The sequence below is a fragment of the Coloeus monedula genome (assembly GCF_965178545.1).
Source record: "Coloeus monedula genome assembly, chromosome: 16".
Lineage (NCBI taxonomy): Eukaryota > Metazoa > Chordata > Aves > Passeriformes > Corvidae > Coloeus > Coloeus monedula.
Genome location: NC_138796.1, coordinates 3867204 through 3894947, shown reverse-complemented (window position 1 = coordinate 3894947; position 27744 = coordinate 3867204). Strand labels below are relative to the sequence as shown.

Here is a 27744-nt window from a genome sequence, read left to right as displayed (position 1 = left end):
ATACTACAAAGCTATTGAAGAAAACCCCAAACAAATCAGGCTGTAACCTAAAGTCACAGAATTTAATTTCAGAGTAATATGCAAACATTGCTTGCTTTCCAAGGCACAACGGTATAAACATAAAAACTGCAAATGTGATAATTTAGTACAAAAATATAAATACTGTTAATCTAAATGACAAAACAGCACATTTCTTCCCATGTATAAACCTTAATTAAAAACATTCAGCTTTACTCTCAGTCACGAAATGTAATACAATAACAGTAAAAACTATTCTTTTAGTGCCACCTACTATGTCCCTATTATACCAGCATAAATATGAATATTCAGAACATTATACACTTAGCTGCATTATGCAAGAGAAGTTTGGCTGCTTTTTTTCCCTCCTAATAAACTGATCATCACAGACTTGACTCTGTGAAGTCTGCTTTTATCCAGTTTGAAGTGCTTTTTGAAAGACTGGATCCTTGCTGTATTACACTAGTAACTCTGACATTAAATTATTACATTGTTCAATAATCTAAAAATTAAATTCCTGAAAAAGCATTCCTCCTTTAAACCTTGTATCTGACAAACCAATGCAAAGTGAATTAAAACATTGTTTTATTGCTAGGAAATACAAAGGACTGTTCAAACTGCAAAGAACACAAGATTGAGCCAATTTCACTTTTAAATGAGCCAACGGTGAAAGAAACAAAGAAAAAAGAATCTATTTTCAGCTCAGCCTTTCTTAAGCAAATGAAAATACAAAAACAATCCAGGTCATACAGATTTCACATCAGTTTCCTAAACAAAGTCTCAGCAGTGATTCATAAAGCTGACTCCTTGGCTGACTGAATGTGATGTAGCAGCTGATTGCAATAGATCGGTGTTTGATGCTTATGTACAACCCCTTCAATTTCTCTCACCAGCAGATCTGGATATAAAACGCTTCCTTCCTTTAAAACTTCTGCAAGACAAAAATATGTTTTATAAATCAGTAGCTGCTCTGTGTTTTTCTACCCAAGTTCCCACAAAGTAGCTGAAAGCAAACCTGGAAATTGTTCTACAAGTGATGCAGTGATGACAACACAATTCCTCCCTCCCTCATTTGCTGAGGTCTGTATTTTGACATTTATGTTCTTGAACACAGGCTGATACACTAATAAATTCTAGAGAGCCCCTCCAGCAGGCTGGGATATGGTCACACCCTGCAGTGGTTGGGCTCTGTGCTCCATATCCTCTTTACCATCTGTAAAGTCTCTGGTAGTTCAGCTGCCCTGCTACTTCCCCTGGGGAACACTGGGCAAAGCATTCCATTCTGCACACAGGTAAAAGAGCTCATGTCCACTGAAACCCAAAGGAAACCTCCAGCCTGGCAGGATTATCCTCTCCCTGTATGTGCTGCTTCATGAACACTCAAAATGATGATTTAAAGAACATTGTTAAAAATACACATGACTGAAATTCTTACCTAGGACTGCTTTTTGGAGATTTTCATCTGGGTCATCAAGATGTATCAAGAGTTCTTGGTACAGAAACTCAACATGACCTTCCATTGAGGATTTCACATCACTGTCCTTGAAGCACTTAAACCAATTAGCCAAGGTGTGAGCAGCTGCCAGTCGGACATCACACGAGGCATCATCCAGACGCTTCAGAACCTCTGAAAAGGAGCATATAAATAACCAAAAAGCCCTGTGAACAGAGGAGCTGGCTTTTGCATTTGGAAAAACAAATGTATGCTGTCAACATTCAAATTATTGTTGCATTTATGATGTATTTCTGTCTTTTGAACGTAACAAATACATGTAGCACTGTTCCTAAAAGCTCCTCATTTATTATTACTGGATTACGTTTTTAATAAAAGACATATACAGAAGTATTTAGATTAATTGAACATTATCTAGCACTCCTTCTAACAAAGTCTATTTGGATGTCTATTCATGCTTTACAGAACTACAGAGTTTAAGTATTTCTATGCTTTACAAAGCACAGCATTTCTATTAATTAGATATTACTTAAAATATTAAATAATTTGAACGATTTAAATGATTAAATTAATTAAATATTACTGTTTCAGGGAATGACTGCATTGCAGACTACCTGAATATGCAAGATGCAAAGATATATATACTTTGACAATTATCTGATCATGTATTTCTCCAAAATAAAAACGTTTGTTGTTAGATTTCCAGTGCGCCATATAAGAAAAAGCATCACTTGTTAAGATGCTGAGTTAGGAAAAGCCCAATTTATTTGTATATGTAAGAACAAAAATCCTGGCACAAAGAATAGTCTGTACTTCTCCTGATTCATGGTTTAGTACTTAAACTTCATCCTAGGAAGCATTACAGCTTCTAGCTCTAATTGACAATACAGCACTCTAGATTATGGTTTTCTTCTTTGGCCTTTTTTTTAGATAAAACCCCAACCCACTACCTATTCAGGTCTATTTATGGTACACTGAAATGGTTTGCTCTTGGCTCTCAAACACAGCACGGAGAACAATGTGACTTCCATTTATACACTGCAGTACTGTTCTGCTCTCACTATACTTAGCACATTATTTCACATAGTCCAAACTCCGAAGCCAATGCAGATGAGCTACTGGCAAGCTCTGCACAAACCAAAGTATTGAGTGAAGTTCCACCTAGTGGTCCGAGGGATAATGACGTTGGGAATACTGCTCGGTTCTGCCAAACCCTCAAAAGTTGAGCAAACCGTGGTACTTCAGGTAAAAAAAGCAAAATGTAATTCTTCAACACTGAGATCTTTATTACAACAAACAAATAAACAAACCCAACAATGCCCTCACCCCAAGTCTACTAAACCTTTGCACATACCTGTGTAAGTGTTCTTAAATTCATCTGCATCAAACTGCCTCCCACAGACTTTTAGAAAAACATCAACAATACGACAAGCCATCAGTCGAGTAATTTTAGAGTCTTCGTCCATGGAAGCAATAATTTGGGGCATCAGCTCATCTTTTACTTTTAAGATCTATAGTTAATAGGAAAAGAATAGAAAAAGATATGCTTAGTCTTACAGAACTTACCATGAGCTTTGCCAGATAGTGGTTTGCTTAGTTAAAAAAATTAACTATAAATGTTACCCTGAAAATCTCAGAAGTTCCGGAGCTCTAATTTTGCCTCTACGTTAGCTTGGAAAAATGAAAATCCACCAGTCGATCACCCAGCTCAGGAACACTCAGTATACAAGCAGATGAGTTTGATGTAACTCATATGTATGTTCAAGCTTGTAAAAGCTTTAAAACTTACTCGCCTTTAAAAAAACCCCCAAAACTGTCCAACCTCGAAGCAAGGCAGAGCCCAGGGCCCCGCACAGGCAGCAGCAGATGGCGCTCTGACTCCAACAGGAAGCGCCGGGCTGGGATGCGGTGGGAGGTTCGGAATTTGCCTTAATCCCGTGCATTTCACATCGTCCATTAATGCGAAACGGGCACTAAGGCACCGATTCAGAAAAAAAAGTTCAGCTAGAACAATAGTCTCTGATATCAACGCTTTTGTATGTGTGAACTCAACCAGTTTTGTGTGTTTAAGCACTTTGTTCAATTAAGGTCTGTCATAAGACAACATTGTGAACATTTAATAACATTTTAATTAAATTTATTTTTAAAAAATGCCCTTATATTAACACATTTCCAGTGAATAATTTACTTTTTTTAGCAAAGAAGCTTCAAACCCCCCCTCAGACTCAATTAATCCTTAATCACTGGTGAGAGAGTGACTTCCCTAAGTGTACTCCTTGTTAGCTCTCCAGTTTCTACAGGTATTCTTCATGTTCCCTCTCCAGTCCTCCTGCCGTTTCTTGGAATCTTTAGATGTTATTTTTTTTCCCTAAATGGACCTGTGGGCTCCAAGGCAACCAGACAACTTGTCTTTGCCACGTGACACCACAGCACGTCCTGGCTGGCTCCAGTGCTGCTGCACAGGCTCTGCCTGCAGGTCCAATCATGTCAAGTACCCAAATTGTTGTGTTCATAGGGGTCAGAATCTTGTGCTACAGAACTGATGTTCTGTTAGAAAAAAAAACCCACAAAATTTGATGCTCGTCAGTTTTACAGCTCAGCATTTTGCTGGCCTCAGGTCTCTTATCAGGACGTCACCATCCCTCCACTACTGATTGCTTCAGCTGTTAACATTCAATTACAATTAATGAATTTTATTATGAAAACTGGATGGCCTTCTGAAAATATTACTTACCCTAATGATTTATTCTTTTTTTTCCCCCCCCTTGCATTTATTTTGTTTTCCTGCCTAAGATTTCAAAGGATGAGAAAGAGAGAATTTACCTCTTTTGGTGAAAGCATTTCACAGTGGATGAGAGCCCAAAGGCACAATACAGCTGTAGCACGGATGGCAGCTGCTGTTCTTCCAGCATGCCACTGCAGATTAGGAGCCAGGATGTCTTTTATCACAGTCTCAAGGTAGCTAGGGAACAGCCTGAAGCCAAAAATAAGAAAGCAAAATAAAGGTTCATGAGAAAGTGATAAAGAGACTGACAGGATGTAAAAGAGAATTTTCTATCATAGAAACAGGCAGAAAAGGGGAAAAAAAAAGACTCCGTAGAAAAATAAATAACATCTTACAAGCCAGTGTGATTTTAATGTATATGATAAGCTTTTCACAACTTAATTTTTCTAGATAATATTTAAACAAATACCTAACATTCATGGAAAGGAGAGGCTGGACTTTGTCCCACTTCAGACAATGACCATGACTCAGTCCTACCTTGGTAAATTACTTACCTTCTCTGTGTCTCACCCTCTCTGTCTGTGCAGTGGAGATAACACCCCGTGCAATGCTGAGAGGATTAATTCATATCTGTGAGACCCTTTGAGACCATCCAGTGAAAAGTATTTATAATGTGAAATATCTGAATGCTGCTGATGACACCTGAACCCCTGACACTGCAGGGAGCCTGCACAGAATATTTCAGCTCCCTCTTGGCTCAGGAACTTGTCTCCCCCAAAGATGAGAGGTCTGTAGGATTTCCTGATGGTGCCAGTCCCAATACTAGGGTTTTTTACTACAAACACATAAATCTGTGATGTTTTTGCTGATGCTTTTTCCTCCTCCTTCATTGAATGGGTTGTTATAATGTTAAAAGTTGCTGTGACTTTTGTAAGAGCCCTACGTTGCCAGGGTGAATGAGTGGCCCCTTTAGTGATGTGCCAAGGCACAGGAGGAACATAACAGGTCTATGTTAACAACTGCCAGTTACCAGTGAGTACTTAAAAAAGAATGCACACTGCAGGTGTTCCTGTTATCCAGGTATTACCTGACTAAAGCACAACCACCTGCACTGCCAGGCCTCAGTTATGTGCTGACACACACCTGCAACATGATGGAAATAGATAAACCTGGCTGCTGCTTCCCCTTGGCAAGGGAGCCCTTGCACTCTGAAGAAGTCAGAGATCCCTCCACTGCTGCTTCTTGTCAGCAGATGGCACTTAAGTAATAACAAGAAATCTGACGTCCCATTAGATGTGTCTAAATCTGTAAAATCCTTTAGATGTGGTATTTTAAACATATTTTTGAGCATTAATAATTTTCTATTAAAAAAGTGGTTGGAAAAAAAATATAACTAATGATCACCAGCATTCCAAATTTCCTTTCAGATCCAAAGCTAAAAGCAGCTTTGTGCTGTCTGTGCTATCTGATCAGTAGCTGCTTCTGTTTTTAATAAAACCCTCTGTTAAACTGCAGTGAGAAAATGATCTGTCAAAACACAAAGGTAAATTCCATCAGCATTATGTTAACCATGGTGCTGTGCTATTTGTGAGAATGTTTGTTCTAGTGCCTTGAAACAGAATCAGTAAAGCAATATCTGGCAATTATCTGACTCAGTCATGTCAGACTCAAACACAATTAGGTGACCACACAACTGTGTTTAGCATAATAACCAAGAACCTTCCTATCTAAACTCTGAGAACCATTTTAAGGAGCTAAACAAATTACTGCCAGCAGTGCATGTGAGAGTGCAACTGAACTTACTACTACTTCCCAACACTATCTCTCATTATCATTAAGATTTTATTTTTGCTGTTGCTGATGCAATTAAATTCTCCCTCTTCCCATTTTCAGAATTTATTGTTGTAAATCTGTGTAACTTAATTCTAAAAGCGAATCATCTCCATGAAAGAACATACTCTGTCTCTGCTGTTTGTATTTACAGAGTTGATACTTTATTCTCAACTGGATATGAGAGAACTACAATGTGATCTGCAGAGACATTAATACCCTGCTCTTCTGCAGATGTACAAAGCAGAGCTTGGGTTTGCATTCAAATTGGTTTATGAACTTGTATACTTAAACTTTCATTCCATGTTAATTATTTTTTATACATTTTTGTTCTGCATTGGTTCCTTTTCTGCTTTTCTGACACAGCTGCACTTTGCTTTTGATGTTCATGGACTGCTGTGTTCTGGTGTTTTATGAGTATGTTTGTGTTGTTTCTTTTTTTTTAAATTTAACATCCCAAACCCAGGTAATTTTAACCGAAATTGGATTGGCTTTTACAGAGCAACTCCTCAAAAAATGTTTTGCGAGCAATGCTTCAAACACAAAAACTCTACACGTTACCTCCTACATGAAAACATTTGCTGTGTCCATGGTAAGCAGGATCAAGACTTCAAAGAGGCATTTAGCTGCTTCCACTACTTTTAGGTCTTGAAGATAAACCTACTGGTAAAATTCATGGCTTTGCTTTTGTTGTCAGAGGACAGAGCCTCATTATGAGCTGGGCTGAACCTTCCTTCACACAAACAGGTCTGTGACCCTCCCTGGATGTATCTCATCCTGACAAAGGCCATTCACTCCCACTGCCCTGAGCAAAACAACTTCCATCACTGCTGTGTGCAGAGCTGGGGTGGTGTGTGGCCATACTCACTGAGAGAATTACTTCAAAACATTCTTCTGTTTTTTCCACACTGATAATTTCCCTTTCCTGAGAATATTAATGAAGCTGGCAGCTCACTGGGTTGGGTTTCTTGGCTCCAAGGGCTTTGCATCCCCAGTCAGATGAGACAAATTAGTTTAAAACAAATAGTCAGATCCTGGAACACTTAAAACAGTTTTCAAGGTGCTTTTCTTTTTTTCTAGATTGTTGACTATCTAGATTAATCTTGTAACTATCACTCAGTTACATGATTATTTAAACAAGTAATGCACTGACTACAATGACATTTCTTACATGCATCAGGAATTTAACACTGGATCCTGAAAATATGGAAAGAGGTAACAGCACACCCTGCAGCACCAAAGCTTCAGTTGGAAAAGAAGAGTTTCATTATATTCAGTCTTAAGCACATTAGCTCAAAATCTATTAGGGGTAGCACAAGCAGAGGTTCTTCAGCTTACCTGGAATCCCCCACTGACTGGGAACACCAGAGTTTCTCCTCCTCCCCTCATTATAGGATGTAGGCCATAAATTTATAAAATATATCTAAAAATGGTAAAAATACATCTACATTCATACTAACCTGGCCTCATGGAGCCACAATAAATGTTCAACATATCAAATGCCCAGCAATTGCCAATTTGCCCATTGGAATTGTGAAAACACTTTCACCTATAAATAAATGACCATTGCTATCTAAGTACTTTTAGGAAGAATGTTTCCTGTGATTTTTTTTTCTTTGGTTGGTTGGTTGGTTGGTTGGTTGGTTGGTTTGGGGTTTTTTAAGAGTTAAAAATGAAAAAGAAAAGCATCAGAATATATTTACATCCTAAATGCAGCAGGTAAAAAGCAGAGCAGGTGTGGTTTATGTATTCAGGACAACTTTGCACAAGTGTTTGCACTATTAGCCAGGCTAAATTGATAATGGTAAAAGAGGCCCACTTTGGCATTTTTATAGATGAGGAGTTTTATAAGCACCTCAGTTATACTTAGATTGTACTTGCAATGCATAAATATTGCCAAGCAACAGGAGACTTTCATCTTCAGTCCCTGAGAGTAATAATAATGCCTTATCAAACATTTAGTTTAATGCTTTTCAAACATCATGAAATATCTTGGGCATTTTTAAATGCTCATTTTCTGGGGTGTTTAACTATTTCCTTACAATGACTACAGGCAAAGTTTAAGAATTTAGGAGCTGGCTGGGAGAAAATGAAAAAAACCCCAAACAACTCCGCCCTCCCAATTATTTTCCTAAGAAACTCCATTTTAGCTTTCAAAGAAGTACTCTTTTCAACCAGAGCTCTTTATTTTTGTTTTGAAAACTATCCAGATCTGCACGACATTAATTTTAATTCCTATAATAGCACAGGTAGGAAGACTACAGTGGAGGAAGTCCAGACTTCCATCTATTTATATACATCTTTTTAAAATTGTTGCACTCCACCCTTCTAATCATTGGTAAAAATTACAGCAAGAGAAATAGGCGTAGAAGATGGTTGGAAAATCTTTCTTCTTCTGGCCACACTCACATGGACACCGTTACAGGGGTTAAATAACTCCCATGGTCATTAGTTCTTAATGCCACCATAGTTTTCAAATAGCTGTGTGAAATCAGACCTCCACTTACCCTTGAGAATTGATGGTTTCACTTGCTTTCTGCAACAACTGGGATAAAACAGTAAAAAGTTTTAACCTCATCTGGGGATCTTTGCTTGGCTGAAGACACGTCTTCAGAACGAGAATAAAGTCATCCAGAGCTTCCCCTATGACAGGACCTAGAAAACAAACACATAAGGCTTATTTCAGAATACTAGTAAGCTCTATTTAGATGTTTCATATGTAGGTGCATTAAAATTTGTAACAGAAGTGGTGTTAAATTGGTTCTTATCTTCCCACTTTTGCACAGCAGCTGTTGAAATATCCACATGACACCGTATTAGGTGGAGCACAAATTCCCAGGCTGACTCCCCACGGGCTCAGGTACCCCCAGTTTAGGCCAGGGCAGCCTGAAGATCAGTTCCCCACATCTCATTTAGTCAGTCTGGTATTGCTGTACCACACTGGCCCAGAGCAGCTGTGGCTGCCCCATCCCTGGAAGTGTCCAAGGCCAGGTTGGACGGGACTTGGAACAACCTGGGATAGTGGAAGGTGTCCCTGCCCACAACAGGGGGCTGGAAGTGGATGAGCTTTAAGGTTCCTTCCAACCCAAACCACTCTATCATTTCATGACTCTGGAATGGATCTCTCCATGACACCCCAAGTTGCTGGGACCATCAGTACAAGAGGGCATCTTGGCTGCAGGATTAATGCTGTTCCCATGTAACTCTGAAAGTCTGAGGCTGTGCACAAAGCTTTGGTTTTATTCAACTTAATGAAAAAATACACTGAATCTGGCATGACCCTGACACCTCTCCACACAGCAGCATTAACTACTCTTTTTTCTTCTTTCAAGTTTTTCCACATGCAGCATTTGAGATGTTCATGACTCCCAGAGGCACAGGAAAGGGCCTGTTTGAAAGGATCAGCTTCAAAACTTGGATAATACAATTACTGCAGCAGCATTCCTTCTCCATGTTTCAATAATGCTTATTTTCATCCTATAAGACCATCTAAAATATGATGAATTTTAGAAGCTATTTGAAATAAAAAGATCTTCTAAATTAATTAATTAGTTTGTTAATATTTTCACATCCTATGATAAATTTAAACAATAAACAGTCAAACAAAACTAAGCTGTTATCCCTACACTTTAAGAAGTTATTTTCCTGCAACTGAAGGAAATTTGTGCCTTTCTCCTTGATAATGACTAACATCTGCCTGCATCTAAAGAGGAAGAGTACATAAAGACTGTACACATGCTTTATGCTGCAAGCTTCTTGCTGTAGAATGCTCTTTCTGCTCTATTTTTGCAATAAACTACTTTCCTTCAGGAACTTCTTCAGCGTTGCATCCTTAAGATGCACATTCCATTCAACTCCAGAAAAATCCTTCCAGAGGAGAAAAAATCAGAAAATCCTTTCAGAGGAGACACAACACTGGTATTTATGATGACAAGAATATTCCTCACACGTGGGATGGACAGATTGAAGTATTCAAGATTCCAAAACAAGTTCAATAGCATTTAATAATATCTGAAAATTTAGTGTTTAAAATAATAATGAAAAAACCCCAAATCTTCACTGTCTAGACTGAAGCAATACAGGGTGTTGAACTGCAGTTTGCTAAATGTCTCTGCCAACAAATAGGTCTTTATTTTCACAGCATTTACTCAAGATACATTGCTTCATGTGAGTTCTGAGACATTCACAAGATACAACTACTACATCAAACTGATAACAGCAAATTCAACAGATGGAAAATAAACAAAATAAATGACATTGCTAATTTCAACTTAAGCATACGCTCCTGGAAAACAGCAAAAACTGAGAAATATGAATTGAGTAAAGCTGATTAAATTGATTAAAAACAACATTATGTGTGGGAATGAAAAGAAAGAAAAAAATAATAGCTCCAGGAGCTGCTGTGTCAGACAGAAAACACAGACAATAGCATATTACCAGTGTTGGGTGCAAGCCAAAATGTTTGCCCAGACATTTGATGATTTATTTAGCATTAAGGAAAACAGAGACAACTGTCTAGCAGTCCCTCAGTCATGGACATGGGAGCACAAATATACAGAAAAGTTGGCCTCTCAAATCTTGTGCTGAAGTAACTTTTTGTTCTTTCCACAGCTGAAAACCAAAGAAGTACTTAAGCTGGTTGCTGCACAAACCAGCAAGTGGGTGCTTCACATAGGTTTGATGTGAGGTTTTTTGAGATTCAAGGGTTAAACATAGAAGATACATTCCTTTAAAACATACCTGTCCACATCTACGTGCAGTAGCCACAGTGATACTTCACTGAAGTGGCTGTCTCCATCCCCCTTTCAACCAACAGAAAAGAAAAAACAAATAAACAGGACTTGCCATTTTAATAACCTTAAAATGGGTGTGTAGGTGAGAAGCACTGCCTGTCACCATGTCCCTTGCTGGAGATGCCACGTGGGGAGCTGTGGCAGAGGAGTGCTCAGTGTGCAGCACTGAAGCTACGTGAGATGTACACCAGAGTGTGTCCCTAACCTCTGCACAGCCACGCGCCGGAGAGCAACAGTGAGGAAGTGTTTGTTAGAGACAGGTGGTGTCCTTTGAAAGACTAGTGAATAGATGGAAAAAAAAGAGATGGATTTTTGGACACAAGGTACAACAGTTTGTCTCCTCTTAATCCTCACCTATATCATTCACCTGAAAGTGCACTTTTCCTTAAGTGCTTTTAGAATTCTCCCTGCAGCCATGGAATCTTCGGGAATATGAGCTGCTTCAAGATTTCTTTTGCTTTCCATCGTGTTCTTGTGAAGGTTCTGAATATTACATTGTTCATTACTAAACACAAGCTGGCTGCAGGCTGTGGAGATTCTGACTGGATATTTTCTGGAACTAAATAAGTCGTACCTGAATGGGTTGTGATGACCTCGAACTGCAACACTTCTGGGGAATAGCAGGTCCACCCTTCACATGACACTGAAACCCACTCCATCAGCTGAATTATGTGCTGCTTGTAGAGACAATGAAAAGTTTCTAATTGCTGCACTTCAGCTAATGAAGACATTGTTTTCTCCACCTGTTAAAACGGAGACAGGATACTTAACTGAAACGATTAAAAAAAAAACCAAACCAAAACCTTTAAAACTCATTCTGTAAGAACAGAAGGGACATGGGAAGATTTTCAGTTTCTATTAAACAATCAAGACTGATACTTAATGTCTGTCTATACTACATTCATTAAGTTTTATTTGAAGTGAAACATTTGTCCTGATTTCAAAATGAAATCATGAGGAACACAGCAACCTAACAGCAAAATGAGAGAGTCTCTAATTCATGTGCAGACCTATCCAAAAACTGACCACATCACAATAAAGGTTCTTAGTGGTTTTAAAGATGTAGTGATTTTTCTCCTTAATTTAAGAACGCTTTAAAACATTAACATAGGGGGAATTTCTCACAATCCCAGGCTATGGCAGCTTCCAAAAACTATTGCTTTTGCAGGTAAGAGAACACATGGCATTTCTCCTCTCCCCTTTCTCTCCCCAGTTTTAATTATGAGGGATGCTCTCTCTTTACAGTGGCTGGGCAAGTTCATTTCGAAACTCTCAACTTCTGTTGCTTTGAAGTACCAAAATTCACTGTTACATCAGAAATATCTTCTTCATATTTAGAGTTAAGACTACTCCATCAGATATGCAAATAAAACATGTACAAATAAAACATGTAAAAGGAACTACTAAATGAATTCCAGACATGAGCATGCTTGGCAAGGATGCCTATAGATTTTCCTAATCATTTGCAGCAGATGTATTTCAAAGCAAAAGGAAATTTGCTTTTACAATTCCTGAAGGCTCCTACCAGAAGTAAAAAACTTCTCCAAGGAAGAGATTAAAAGCATGCTGGAAGCAGGATCTGCAGTCTTGGTGATTTCAGTAGACTGTGAATCAAGAATGGGGAGCAAGGCACCGTTAGGAACCTCACTAAGGAATAACATGGGCTGCCAGCAGGGCCAGTTCCAGCAGGGAAAGAGGGAGAGCAGTGCTGGGAGTGACATCATTTGATTCCAAGTGCTTCAGTAGAACTACAAATTGTACTCATATTTTTAATATTTTTAAGCTGAACTCAACCACACAAGTTAGCTCAAACATGTCTAGGACCTTTAGAATCTTCCAGACTAATCACTTGCCAGACAAAGATGTTTTTATGAAAGTACCAGATGTGGAGAAAATAAATGAGAATTCTAAGAAAAAAAAATAAATCAGGATTTGCTAAGGACAAAGGTTACTCTTAAAGCAGGTTTGCCTGCCTCAAGCACAATACGTTTCTCCTTTCTGGAAGCATTCTGCCAGACAGCCAAAACAACTCAGATAAATAAATATCTTATATATAAGTTACTTGTAAATTAATTGGAGCATTTTACAGAATGTGTCAGGACAGAAACTGTTCCTCATTAATAATCCCACCATAACACACAAGATTTTTTTCCCATTGAACAAGAGATACAAAATAATACATTGATCACATATGATTTAAAGTAAATTCCATGGTTTCAAGAGTGCAATTAAAAACAAAAAAAATAGAGAATAAATTAAACATGCCTGCAGACTGATGCATATTTTCTCATTAAGCAGCGTCTCACAGTTCAATACAAATAAACAGCAAAGGTGATTTTCTTTCCTCTGTTTGAAAGCTAACAACTTTAACGACACAATATTTTCCTGCTAATAATCAGTGTGCTGAAAGAAGAGCCAAGATAGCACAGGGCAGTGGTAATGAAATAAAACCTTATCCTTAGGTCACCAGTTAAATCCCTGACAAGCTCGACTCATGCCTAACAGACTCCAACAACTGATACAGCTTCTGTCTCTTTGGGGCTGTGAGCCCCCCTCCTCCTTGTGCTCAGCTGGTGGTCTTGGGCCATTCCTCAGCCCCAGGCAACCACAAACACGATGGACACAACGCCAAAAATCAGGCCAGGCCTGAGTGTTCACCATCAGGTCACAGCCTCCACTATCTCAGTGGTCTTCTGTGTCCTTACAATAAAGCCTGAAGTTCTATAATGCAAAATTTTGAATAATTTGTGTTTATACTCCAAATCTTTTGAGTCTGAATACAGATTTCTTTTCTGAACAAAACATTCATACTTGTGCAGCAGCTGTGATACTTTTGTTCTACATGTTCTTAAGCTATTTTAACAGGGACTTCTTGCCTTCTCCAAGCTGTACAGCTCACTTTGAAGTCTCAGAATAATCAATAACTGGAAAAAAAATAAAATTCAAGCCATATTTGTCTTTGTGACAATTTTGAAATATTGCAATTATGTAATCTCACTGCTAGATTTTGTATGTGTCTAGCTGAAAGAAAGGCTAATGAGAAAAAGGATTCTCATCCAAAGTACTGTCAACTTAAAAAATCATCTGGAACGGCAGGAACATCTTAAACCTTTAATAATCTCAGGAGATTAAGTTTTCTGTTTATGAAAATCAGGATTTATCTCCATGAAACTGCTTTCTTCATAGGAGTATGAAGTTGTAAGGTTTTAAATGAACATTGCTGACTTGATAGACCACTGCAGGGATAAACAGGCAAGATACCACAAAACATTCCAGATCCATCTATCCAAGGCTTACCCGGACCGAATTTTTGTCTAAAAAACCCCTCCAAGCAAACAAAAAAAAACTCCAAACACCCCCCAAATCCCACTCTCCATAAGACAGATCATCATCCCACCCCTCTTTGACCTGCAAAGTCTTTTCAATACTTGTTTCAAGCTTTGTTCCACTTTATTTCTTTCCGCAGAGCTTTCTGAGCGAACGCCTCCTCGGAGGCAGCCTGTCAGCTCTGGGACCATAAATACTGATCCTACACGGGAATACCATGCCTGGGAGCAAGAGGAAAGGAAGCAGAATAGCCACTGCACTTTAGGTGTGTGCTTGAAAAAAGACAACTGGGATAGGTCATAATTGTACTGCATGAGGATGGCTCGCTGATTTATATGATATTTAGCTCGGGGAAGAAAGAGGAAGAGAAAAATAAGGGGGTAATAAGGGGGTGAGATAATGCTGAGCCAAAAAAGCTCATCTATTATCAGGGCATGTACAGCTGTCCTCGATTTTAAAGCATTCCTGTGACTTTTAAATTTTGTTTCTTGTGGGGAGGTAAAAAGGTCAACTACTGTAAAATCAGTCTGATCTTTGGCTAAAGATTAAAAAATCACCATGAAATCATCACACTTTTAAGGCTATTAGTACTCTTGACCTCTAAGTGAATGGTTCTTTAATAGTCAGAAAATAAATTTCACTTTTTTCCTGCATATAACCAAACATTCACAGTGACTTATATCCACTAAAGAGTATTTATCAACAGTTCAACCAGCACCACCAGCATGCCAAAGGCTTTGAAGAATCCAGTGACAAACACAAAATCTGGGACACTTCTTGTTCCAAAACTTTACCTAAACTGTGGACAGGTGATTAATACCCACCCAAATGAAGTGCTCTTCCAGCCCCATGGCTGCCCCCATCTAGCTCCAAGATTCCCATGCTCCAGTAATGCACCTCAAGCCATCTATTCTGAAAACTAACCTAAACACACTTACGGAAAAATAAAATTCTAGTTGTAACTGTAGCTACAGACCCATACTAGATGCTTTTCACCACGAAACAGAACTGAATTCCAGGGCCTTCCTTGGAACCAGAATGTATTTTAACTTGATAAGCTTTTAATCAAAGTTATGAAGAAAAATAATTCTCCAGGTGCTGCTGTCCCAAATTGCAAACCCAACTCCAGACTTAATTCTGGTATTAATCATGTGCAATCTGTACAGCGAGAGATGCAAAACCTCAGACTAGCCACAGATATTCCCCACAAATAATTATGGCTCTGTTTACATAAAGCGTCTTATCAACAGGAAAAGACAAAACCACAACAAAATATTAAGCCTGCAATTGGTTTACCTTTTCTTTAAGGTCCTGAGAAGATGGTATTGCCATGATGCTCACCAAAACTTTCATTAGCTGCAAGCTAATTTCTTTGCAGTCTTCCTGGCACACCTCAATTAGTGCTTGCACACAATAAAGCAGCTGCTCCATATAAAAGACCTATTTATTAATAAAAGCACATATTTACTATGTTTTCTTAGCAAATGTAACATTCTCTTTAAAGGAGAGATATGGGAAATGACAGTAATAAAATCTGAGTACTGCATAATCCCTTACATTGGTAACATATTGGTAATTTCATGTTAGTTCTTCTAATTACCTATATTCTACTTTTTATAGAATACAATATAATCTTCCTCCCACACTGTTTGTTTGTATTTACCTTGTCCTGTTAACAAAATGAATGATCCTGCTCTTAATGACACAATGGTTCCAGTGAGGAATGGTGAATAAAAACATCAAAGCAATTTGGAGTGTTTGCTGATAGTACTTTCCCTTTCTGAAAGTGCAATTTGTTAATTAATAACATATTTGTTACAACTCTTTGAAATATTATTCCATGTTTGGCTGTTTTGGATGAACAATGACAGCTAAATACATAAACCAAGGAAACCTGAGCGTTTGCTTTTATCTCAGCCAATTTATCTCATTTGATACCATATAATTCATGTTATCTTGATCCAGCTGATACCAGTTGAAGTCAATAGTGTTGTCAGTTAGCTTGCCATGACTTCTATGATAAAGTGCATCAGATATTCATGAAACTGTCAGGGAACAGAAGGAGCCATTGTTACAAATTTACTCCCAAGAAATAAATCAAGTCTAGGAATAGGTTAGCCATAAGTGTTATTAATCTCACAGACATGGTCAATCCTTAGCTAAACAGTGTCTCTGCAGCATTTGCTGGCTAAAATAGAGAGAGATTGTTTTCCAGGACTAAAGGCTGGAACAATTCTGCCAAACCTTCAGCTGCAGATGGATCTGACTCCTGGAGCTAATGCCAATGGAAGTGGTAAGCTTAAACCTCACAGCAATTTCGCAGATATACCTCAGGGAACTGTTATTTGAACAATCAGGTTTTAGTGCTTCCACTTATATGAGCTCCTAATCATCACGGGCTTCATGGAGATTAAGATAATTCCTGCATCACTGGTACATATTCCATTAGGGAAGAAACCTAATGAGGGAAGAACTTGATATGTATATCTTACATTGGCTCAAAAAGACAATTAGGCCAGATTCAGTCTGCACACATGAGTAACTGTTTTAAGGGAAGCCTACATCTGACATGAAGTCAGAGTTCCTCAAGGCACAGCACTGGCCCTTTTTTGGTCATCTTAACAGCAGAGGTTTAACAAACTTCTGGTGGAATGAAAGCCAGGATTTCATTTGTGGGGAATATTACAGGGATTCCTCTTGTGCACATCTAACAGATCTATTTCTACATTTGAACACAGGAAGGGAAAAAAAATCCTGCAGGTTAAAAAATATCCATTCTGTGTTTAAGAGAATCTCTCATCTCCTTATATAGCAATTGATGAATATTCTTCAAATGGTAAAATAAAAATGGTCTTCGGGCTCAGCTATTAACTAGGAATAGACTTGGAAGTGAATTTCTAATTGATAAAGGTCTTCCTTCTAGTCTTTCACTCAAGAGCAGCAACCAAGGTCAAAAGTTTACAAAACATGCTCCTAAATGTACACATAAAGTACAGGTTCCTTCCTTTTAAAATGGAAAATAAGAATAGAAAACAAAAATCAGGTAACATTAACAGGGAATCTTAGGAAACCTGACATGCTGATTACAATAGACTATAAAAAATTTTCAGTCATTTTTATTGATGAGCACTGAAATGCATGATCTTGTTTGGATTGTGAACACAAGGAATTTCAAAACATGAGTTAAACTCTGCCTCAGGACCAGCTAAGGTAGTCCTTTGCTAGTACAGTACATCTGCTTCTCTCCCTGCCTTGCCTCTTCATTGTCTCACCACTATGTGAAGTCTTTTCCAGCAGTTCTCAAACCTGAACCCACATCTGCTGAGAGGATGGACTGTCGGTAAGTTTTTGGAAGCACCAGATTTGCCCAGGATACCACAACATGGGCCAGGAAGAATGGGGAAGCTCCTGTTTTGTCTCAGACACACAACCACAACTACATCCTGAGATAGGTGTGCAAGGGAGGGATAGGAATGGGAGCATTTAGGGAGAATAAGCGAAAAAATAGTTTGGTCAAAGCCTGTATCCTGCTGCGTGTTTTCCAGCTTTCCTTACCTCTTCAGAGCGCTGACAGACTCCAGCCTGTGACAGTGTGTTGCCAAGCTGGGCCACATGAGGCTGTAAGATTTCTTTTGGGCTACCTCGAATCACTGCAGCCAGAACCATTACACAGGATGCTTTGGGTGTCTGCCCAAAGGCTGAGGTGATTAATTTCAAAGACACCTTAGGGCTGACAAACGTTCCAATCAATTCTGCTGCTTTCACACTCTGAAAAAAGAACAGGAATAATTTGAGGATTTTCCTGAAAACACAAAGACCATTCAACATATCATAGCCTTTTTCTTTTTATGATTCCAGCTGTTATTTTAAATGCTTCAGCAGTTGCCTTGTAGGCCTTTTCCACTCACTCAGTAATGATTATATGCATGAAGAAATTTTCTTGACGTGCTCAGTAAGCACATAATAAGGCATGCAAGCAGCCTTCCCCACATCAGACAAACTTCCATGAGAAAGCAGTGCACAGAAACAAAGTGTACAACTTCACTGTAATAAAGTTTCCAATTTAGAACAACCAGATGTTGCACATTTAGTGGCTTAGCATTTTGTCCCTCAAATGCTGTTCTGAGGCTTGCCCTTAATGCACCACCCCCCGTTTATTAAAAGCTGTAACTATAAAAACCTGAGGGAGGAATCTTTTGTTATTGTACTATACCTTGAAGCTGACATTACAGATCCAGTTAAGTGTGGAAGCAATGCCATGGGGGAACTGCCCACTGCTTTCCATCTTACTTCTTTAACTGAAAAGGCTTAAATTACTGTGTGTTCCCCATGACAGTGACACCCATTGATCCCTGCCTTGCAGATGGATCAGGATGTTGTATTCCACATAAAAAACCACCACACCAGTGCTTACTGCCTGACTGATGCCCAATGCTTACAATCATGTGCATGAATAAAAAAACAATCAACTACTGCTGCAACAGGAACACTTCTTCCTATCCCATGGATTTAATGGTTGGCTCATTTCCCCAAACATGAAAGCTTATCTCCCTTTCTCTATCATTTTTAGTCTAGTGATTTAGCTATGACTTTTTTTTGTACCTAATTAACACTTGAATCATGCTAGTTTTTTTAGTCTCAATGGAAGCACATAGTCATGAGTTCTATAGTTTAAATCTGCACTGTATGGAGCTGTTTTTTTCCACAAAGATAAGACTCAAAGGAGTTGTAACATACTCTGTGTAGATGTGAGCACCATCCTCCTCCGTATTTGCCACAGAGAAAGAAAAAGACTCTTAGTGCTCTGAAAACTGGACAATACAATTACAGAGTTCAAAAATATGATTTGATACATTTGTATGGATCCATTTACTCATTTTAACAGGGTAAAAAATTGAAAGGATATCATTTGGTATTACTAGGCTGGAGAAAGATATGAACATTTTCCAGGTTGGTGGCTGCTCTGAAATGGGTTTCTACAGGGACAAACTGTAGAGGAGGTTATCACAGTACCCTGGGAAGCAGCATCACTTAAGAGATAAAAGGCATTCAAAACCAAAGTTGCTGAATCTTATGTTTGGCACAAGGAAAAGTAAAATTAAATACTGAAATCATCACCTAACAGGGAATAAATCTCTTAGAAGCAAGCACCTGTGAGAAAATTCGTGGTGGAATCCCAAGAAGAGACAAAAAGGCAGGGACAGCTATGTATTGCTTGAACACAGACTTCTGAATTTACATTTATAGCAATAAGCACTTGATAGGAAATTTGACACGGACAGCAGGGCTACATGGTCTTACTGTCCCAATTTTTTATGTTTTCTTATAGCCCAACTGAGAGCAGGAACCTAAAGAAAAACCTAATTTAGGGTTCCCCATTTGGATGGACTGTCTGCATCCAGTAAGCAGAACACATTCTTCCAATTTCCCAAAGCAATAAAATTTGTAACTTTGAAGTAAGTTACATGGATATATTTTTGTTATACATATGTCCTCCTCCTTGTGTAGAAATAGGAACAGAAAATTTTATCTTAAAATTGTAAAAGCATTTGTACCACCTGTCTTTCTTTTGCTAAATGTATCTCATGTCTTCAGCTGCATCTGTTTTACTGCGTTGTTGATCAAAGTGTTGAAAGACTCAACTGTTACAAAAGATGAAACTAACTATTCCTTACAAAACCTCTCTGCATTTTCCAAGCATTAAGTCAAGGATTCAAACACTGAATATGGGTATCACATGGAATAAACATACCTCAATATATGGTTGGATTATGGAGCACGGGGAGATAAGTGAAATTAACTTGAAAGGGCATGACCTGCACATTTTTTTACCTTGAATTTGTTGCCCCAAGGCTTTTACACTCTAATCCACTGCATATAATTTTCAGAGAGATTATTATCGATGCTTCATGGGGCTGGCATACAAACTGAACAGTATTTAAATAACTTTACTATTGGCCTCCATACCAATAATAGAAGCATACGTTTATTTTAACACAATAGCAAAGTATACTGTTCACATGTTTTTAACATCCATAAAAAACCTGAGCCTCCTTCAGTCATGGACAATTACCAGTGACCTAAGGAAAAGTCAACCTTCAGAAGACAGACTGAAATCTATAAAGTCTTTATTCTGTGTACAACAGCGACTTTAACAGCTCAAACTTACATTTTTAACCACTTCACTTTCTTCATCCAAGCACGCTTGGTACAGAGTTCTAAGCAGTAGCTCCATGTGCTGGGTGATGTGATCCTCTGCATGCAGCAGTAATGTGTACAGGAGCTGGGATGCTTTGATTCTTGTGCTTTCAACCCAGTCTGTTATATCATGACAGAGACCTGGGAGAATTTTGGAGAGGTTTCTCGACACAAGTTCCCGACAACCCAGTCCTGGTCGAGTCTCTAGAAGAAACAAAAACAACCCAAAAAGAAATATCAAAGGAAAAGCCTTTTAATAATCCTCATAAAAGTTTAAAAGCTGCAAGGTAAGAGCTCTGGGTGTCTGCTTCAGCATAGAAAAAAATATTCCAAATGCTGCTGAGGAATTTACTGGTGCATGTTGCATTACTTTAATATATATTGCAGAATTAAAACTCCACACAGCTCTTTGAATATTTATGTATTTACTACTGGATGGTGATTTAGATATCATGTTTTAAAATGTTTACAGAAGGAGAAGAGAAAGAGAATTGAAACTGAATGTGTGTTTACCCACTGTGGAAAACACAGCTCAATAATTTCCTTTTAATTTTGATAGCAACACAAATCCCATGAAAAATAAACTGAAACACACAGAGATAAACAGAAGAAAGACTTTTGCATGCAAATGCTGAGTTAAATATAATTTGGAGGAGGAAAGAAAGGTAGAAGTCACAAATAGTCCAGAGGACATGAGCAGCAGTAAAACAGACAATGTCAATTGTGCCCTCTAAAGGAAAAGGTTAAAAGTGTATCTGGCAAATTGAAGGCAGAAAGGGCACAGAACTATGGCTTGTACAGATGCTGTGCAATAGATCAGGCCAACAAACTGATAGTGTTTTAAAAATCACAGCTATTATATAATCTCCTTTCTAAGGCTTTTCCAGGAAAAGCAGCTCACTGAAGTGCCTCTTCAATGACTCAATTCAAAATTCACTAGTACATTTAAAATGGTATGGAAGATGATACAGGAGTTGGGAGGGATATGGGTTTTTTTCTTAAGACTGAATTTAATTTGTAACGACTTTGTGGAAAGTGAGTTTTTGTGGTTATCTTTTGATTTTAAACAGAACCCTGAAGTGTTACAAATACATATTCCCTGCCTCAACAAAGGATGCAGACTTCTGGAGAACTAATCAACTTACCTTTCCCAACAAATGCCCACTGTACTGTCTTGGTAATCATCAAATTTACATGTTAGTTAATTTATAAATCACTGAGATTAAGAAAAGCAACTTGACCAATATCACAAGCATCTAACAAACATCCTCCTCTGTACTTTACAGATAAAGCTGTGACAGTCCTTTCCAAACAACAGCAATAAACTTTTCTCATGATTGTTTTTTCCCTACAGTCTATTTTCTTTGCTTAACACTGTATATGCTTATACAAACAAAGTCTGAGAAGCTGTTCTTTGAGAACCACGATTTCATAATTGCCACTCACAATGTTCACATGCTGTTTTAAGAAGGAGACATCATTCATTATGAAGTGTCAAAATACACTGAATGTGTGAGTACATTTTTTATTTCTGATACAGAGTTCTCCTGTAAAGGCTCAGGAAGAAAATGACTGAGCTGTCTCAGGATATTTTCCTGCACTGGCCTGTGTAACTACAAATGCTAACAGGAAAACTGACTAAAGTAAATGGTCTGAGGATACCAAAGGCTTAGAAATACCTACGAAATACCTAACTAGGGGAAAAAATAAGCATCAGGACATGAATTGCTGCTTCTTTTCTCAATGGAGGAAACATTTTGGATTATGAAAACTGACAATGAGTAGCAAAAGGTCAAATAAAAAATCAACTTGAGACAGCAAATACAGACTGGCATCCTATTTGACCCGAGGCAGAATTTTGTTTGAAGAATTTGGACCATTCTTTATCAGCAATTCCTTCATTTCAGATGTTCAAATGCAGGCATTTATCCCTGTAGCTACTCCTGTCAAAGACTTCCCTGCTATAAACTGTCTGCACCTGTATCCTGAGGCAATGAGTGCTGGGGCTCAGTGCAAGCTGTGCAGTTGGCTGGATGACACCAGGTATGAATCTCCCTCTGGTCCCCCCTGACCTGCAGGATCTGTCACTGGGAGATCAAAGCGGGGGCTCCTACAGCAGCTCCATTAGTCTGACAGCTAGACAAAACCACTTAAGTAAAATCTACTACAGACTCATAGTTGGAAAAAAATATTCCAGTACACCTAAGTCAGAAGAAATGGCTAAAAATAAAAAAATTGCTAAAATACATCATTATCATATTAAAAAAAAAAAAAAAACCAAACCAACACAAACCTCCCTCCCAAAAAAACCAAACCAACCAAATGTTCGTGGAGAGCAAACAGAAAGGACACATACAGTAACAACCATACACAGTCTGTGGTAGGACACCACAAATTAGAACTCAGAACTAAGGTGTATTAGTGTCTCTGATAAAGTTTTGTACCTGTAGGATTAAGCAGCCAATCATCCTTTCCCCTGATTTTTCTTCTATTTGTCACATCAAGCCTGACTATTAATAAGACTTACAATTTTGAAGTAAAGACAAGTAGCAAGAAATGATATCTAAAAGTCACCATTAAATTGGGAGTCAAGTCCAAAATTATCAGGTCATTTCTTTAAAATATTCTTTAGTTACATGTGCACATATATATAAATACACACACACACGTCACATTCAAGCCTTAACTGCATCATTCTACCAAGAAAAATGCATGAAAATTCAGTTTAATGTAGGGCTGGAGTGCTGCCCAAATTCATGAAGCATATTTATTGTGCTAAGAAGATTATCTGGGAGATCACATATCATTTATTATGAAGTAATTGGTAGATGTCACTTTCTAAAAAGCCCCACCAAAAAAGCTTACACACACAAACCGCAACACACACCAAGAGAAAACTGACCAAGGTAACCCCATCAGCTGTACAAATGGTAATCACTGTTCCAAGGACAGTGATATCAAACCTTTTATGGCCTTCACTATATCATGGCCATTGCAAAATAAGTGACTGGAGCTTAGACACTCAACTTCATCAGTTTATGTCTGCTAAAAGATTCCCTGACTGCCAGAGAAGAAATATGTTTCTGCCATGACTAGTGGAAGTAAAAGTGTTCTTCAGCATTTCCAAACCCCCGAGGTAAACTTATGTATAAAATAAGGAGGAAAGAAAAAAGATTGGGAAGGATGACAGATCAACTTGCCTGCCTTCAAAGCTAAACAGTTCTGTCAAACCAGTCACCATTATGAAGCACTTCCCCTTTCATTCAACCATCACTGAGTAAAACAACTTTAAAGAAAAAAAAGAAGTGTAATTTCAAAGAAGAAAGAACTCCGGAACCCACTGTCATGGAAAGGATTTTGCTGCTGGGTATTCTGTGATGTGATTGTCATGTAGGCACAAGTCAAGCATGAACCTGTTCTTTCACACCAAAAGAGTTTTTGTTCAGTTAAATACGAGCATAGAAATCAATAAATGAGCCAGTTAAACTCTCTCTCCCCCCAGCTTCCATATGCATATTTTTAAACATTAACTTTGTGAACCCAAGACAGGAAACAAGCTTCAAGCTACTGCAAACACAACGTTTGAAAGCCACCTATAAATCATATGCTACTAAAAAGTAAACTATCCATTCTGCATATCTTGGGGCTTTTGTGTATAATAAAGGAAATTACTCTGTTCCCACATTCTTCATGTACACTGGCAGATTTTAGGTAGCATCCCAGTGTCTCACAGAGAAGTCTGAAATAATTTCATTGCAAATTTTTCTTCCACAGCAATTATGTGGATCATTAACACTGTGACCAGCACTCATTATTCAAGGACTCAGCTCATGGGTTCTTTCCTCCTGCCTTCCTTTCCAGTCATTTCTGTGCCCACTGTGCACCTGGCTGCTGGTTGATGTAGAACTTACTGCTGTTTCTGCACCACTGCTTTACCTTTTTTCCAGCATAGGCAGCCTCATTTACATTCTCCAAAATGAATTTTTGCGTTAATGAAAAAATAAAATTAATGAGGTTATTGAACAATCAGTTTTTAAAACTTAACAGGAATAATTTAAATAATCTTATATAAATAAATTATATCTATTATATTTTTTATATGTGGTACCTCTCTACATTAATATTACATGTTGTAATGAATATTACACATCCTGCTCTGCTGTCAGTACTGCACTGCAGCTCTTAGAGATTATTCAGCAAGCAAAAACCACTTTCAGCACAACACTCACCTCCTTTGGGATAATGAGATGGTGAAACACTAAAATCCATCTTATCCTTCAAATCTTCTTCATTCTCTTTCTCCCACTGCAAGCCTATCTTTTCCCAATAGGTCCAAGCCAGTTTCCTAGATACAAAATAAGAGTTTTATACCACCAAGCCCCCAAAAGAAAAGCAGTTTAAAATGAGACTTCTGGAAAAGTTGCCTACTTAAATTCAGCTGGAAGGATGGGAAGCATTCCTGCCCTTTAGCCTAGGCACATTAAGTTGAGAGTTTATGCTTCTTTTGTACTCAGTGGACAGAGGCCTCTTCTTCCAAGGCATAATTCTGCCTCTGTCCACCGCTGTCTTTTTTTCTCTCACACTTAATTGAATGTAGCATAAAAGGACAGTATAACAAAAGTTACTGAAGATAACGCTAACATTTTCAGCCTAAGAAAAAGCAAAGAAACAAACAAAAGTGGGAGTTTTGTCCTCCAAGCAAGACATCTATGAACTTAGGAACACTTCTTTGACATCTACTTAAGGGGGAAAAAAAAAAAAAAAAAAGTTCTACTTACATATTTTCAGGAATTTCATCACTAAAGCTGCCAAGTAACAGAGGGATCAACTTGTGAAAATACGAGTATCTGTCTCGTAGGTGCAACAACCATTCTCCAATGACAGTTGTTACAGCATGCCGTACCTACAGGGACACAAAAAACCCATTTTAAATGTGTCAGGAAAATAACAGAAGAATACTAAAAATAATATTTGCTCTCTGTATATAAGACCACAAGAAGCACATCAATAGTCTCAGAATAAATTACAAGAACTCAGCATTTCCTCACTTGCAGGAAGCATCTTAAGGAACACACAAGGAACCACATTCTCATTTTTCACTCTGGCTTAGTCAGTCTTAGACTGCTGCACAAAAGCACAGCTCTGAGAGGAAGACAAGATACAAACCTAACTCAGAAAACTAAAATCTCGTGCTTAATTCCTTCCTGAGAATGTAAGAAATGTACATTTCCCTGGAATTTGCATCTAGCCAAGCACATCTTTGGAAGGAAATTTTCTCTGTTTACTACAAAGGAATGCTTACTTTTAAAATTACTGCTTCAGTTGCATCTTATAAAGGGACCCATACCATGTTTGTTAAGGATCTGAAAAGGCCATAGAATTAAGGCCCAGAGAGATGTGACAGAGAATTTAAGACAGAATTGAAGGCACCCATAGAACAAAAAGGTACCTACAATCAACACCCTGCTGAAGTAGACAGCAGCCACCAGCCTTGGTTTGGGATAGCTTACAACTGATAAAGGCTGGGTGGGACATTGTCCTGGTTTCAGCTGGGACAGAGCTCATGTTAGCAGCTGGTATGGTGCTACTTTTTGGATTTAGTATGAGAACAATACTGGTAACACACTGATGTTTACCTGTTGCTAAGTAGAATTTACCCTAACTCAAGGACTTTTGGGTGTCTCAAGCTCTGCTAGTGAGGAGCTGCACAAACAGCTGAGGGAGCAATGCCAGGACAGGTGACATGAGCTGGGAGTGAGCAAGGGGCTGTGTGGTCCTTAATTTCTGTCTGGGATTAAACCATGACAAACATATATACAGACCTCAGCTGAATGCATGACAGCTGAAAATTAGGGAAGCAGGGAGAGAAGCACCAAGAAAGCCACCCATGGGATGGGTTTTAAACAGATTTAAAATAAATACTGAGGAAAGAAGGAAGAAAAGCACACCTTGGGAATCTCATCAAATAATCTCTGGGCCAGATGAGACAGGACATCATCCACAGACTTTCCATTCCCAAACTGTATCACTGCTCCAGTGGCCTGAATCACATCAACACGAACTCTGTAGTGTTGGTGGGAAATTGTCTGCATTAAGGGTTTTATCAGAGACTCTGACTGCATATGGAAGTGCTCTGTTAGGGCAGAAAGGCAGAAACATCAACCATGTGAGTTCCCATAGTGGGCAGCATCCCTGTCCATGGTAAAGGGTTGGAACTAGATGATCTTTAAGGTCCCTTCAAACCCAAACCACTCTCTGATCCATGACACCCAACAGTTGCTGGGGCCGGCACTACAAGATGATTTTGGGTGGACTAATGCATTTGGGTGGGAGGTTAACGCTGTTCTGTAATTCTATTTCCTTCTCTATGTGAGTGACAGATCTGGAGCAACATGATTTCTGTAACACTATGAACAGCAGCCTGACTAATGTTGCTGTGTTTATGTAGCAGGCAGCTTTAACTTTATCCAGTATCAGAGCTGAACACGGCCCACATACCCTCCCCTAGCCCCTCCTCCTGCTACTAACCCACACGTAAGAGCTCAGCCTACACTCCCGGCATGGATCCTCTCCAAGAGATCCTCCAAACCCTGTAAAGCACACCTGTGACGGTGTGCGCGACCTCTCATCTCTCTCCTGCCTGCATCCCTGTTCCCTCCTTGCGTCCGCTCCTCAGTCCCCATCACATCATCCTCCCGCTGCCCAACCCTCAGCCCCACCTGGCACGGCCCGGGCGCAGGCCACGGCACACCCGCAACTTTCCCGCCGGACCTCGGCATAGTGGTCGAGGAGGGTGGCCTGGAGGATGCGGGCGATGTCGCCGAGGTAGGGGGCCACGGAGGCGCCGCAGCGCTGCAGCAGGAGGCTCAGCAGCTGCACGAGGCCGAGCCGCAGCTCCTCGCTGGGCTCCGCGCCCTGCGGCGGGCAGAGCCGCTGGGTCAGGGCCGGCAGCAGCACGGGCAGCGCCTCGCAGGGCCGCTCGCCGTGGCTGAGCCCGTGGCGGAGCAGCTCCAGGGCGAGCTCCCGGCACCGCTCCGCCGCGTCCCCCGCCAGGCAGCGCGACAGCGGCCGCAGCAGCCGCGCCGCGAACACCTCCTGCAGCACCGCGCCCGGCAGCGGCCGGCCCTGCAGCTCGGCGCGGATGTCCTCCAGCGCCCGCAGCCGCGCCGCCCGGCCGCAGTCGGGCTGCTGGAGGAGGCTCAGGGGCCGCGCCAGCGCCTGCGACACCGCGGCCGCTTCGGCCCCCGCCATGTTCCCGGCACCGCGCGGCCGCGGCTGCGTCGCCAGGGACGCGCGGGGCGTTTGCGACGGAGAGCGCGCGCTTTACGGCCATACCGGGGACGGGGACAGAGAGGGGAACGGGGACAGACACCGGGACACGGACAGACACCGGGACACGG

The 27744-nt window shown here is 39.6% G+C and overlaps 1 protein-coding gene across 1 annotated transcript; it reads right to left on the bottom strand.

Moving 5' to 3' along the window:
- Positions 1–35: 35 nt before the first annotated feature.
- On the bottom strand, positions 36–27740 carry DNAAF5 (dynein axonemal assembly factor 5). The gene is made up of 13 exons (XM_082291867.1): positions 27064–27740; positions 26293–26477; positions 25123–25247; positions 24574–24689; positions 20316–20548; positions 17702–17914; positions 15443–15586; positions 11394–11562; positions 8534–8681; positions 4295–4445; positions 2826–2982; positions 1454–1645; positions 36–949 (listed from the first exon to the last, which is right to left on the bottom strand). Exons 1-13 carry the CDS (start codon positions 27593–27595, stop codon positions 810–812), a joined length of 2505 nt encoding a protein of 834 aa, XP_082147993.1. The 5' UTR covers positions 27596–27740; the 3' UTR covers positions 36–809.
- Positions 27741–27744: the final 4 nt, after the last annotated feature.

Coding starts and splice junctions, on each gene's coding strand:
- DNAAF5 (XM_082291867.1), bottom strand. CDS start 27,595: ATGGCGGGGGCCGAAGCGGCCGCGGTGTCGCAGGCGCTGGCGCGGCCC. Junction 26,478..27,063: donor CTGCGCCCGGGCCGTGCCAG/GTGGGGCTGAGG, acceptor CTGCCCTAACAG/AGCACTTCCATATGCAGTCA. Junction 11,563..15,442: donor CTCAGGACCTTAAAGAAAAG/GTAAACCAATTG, acceptor CCGTTTTAACAG/GTGGAGAAAACAATGTCTTC.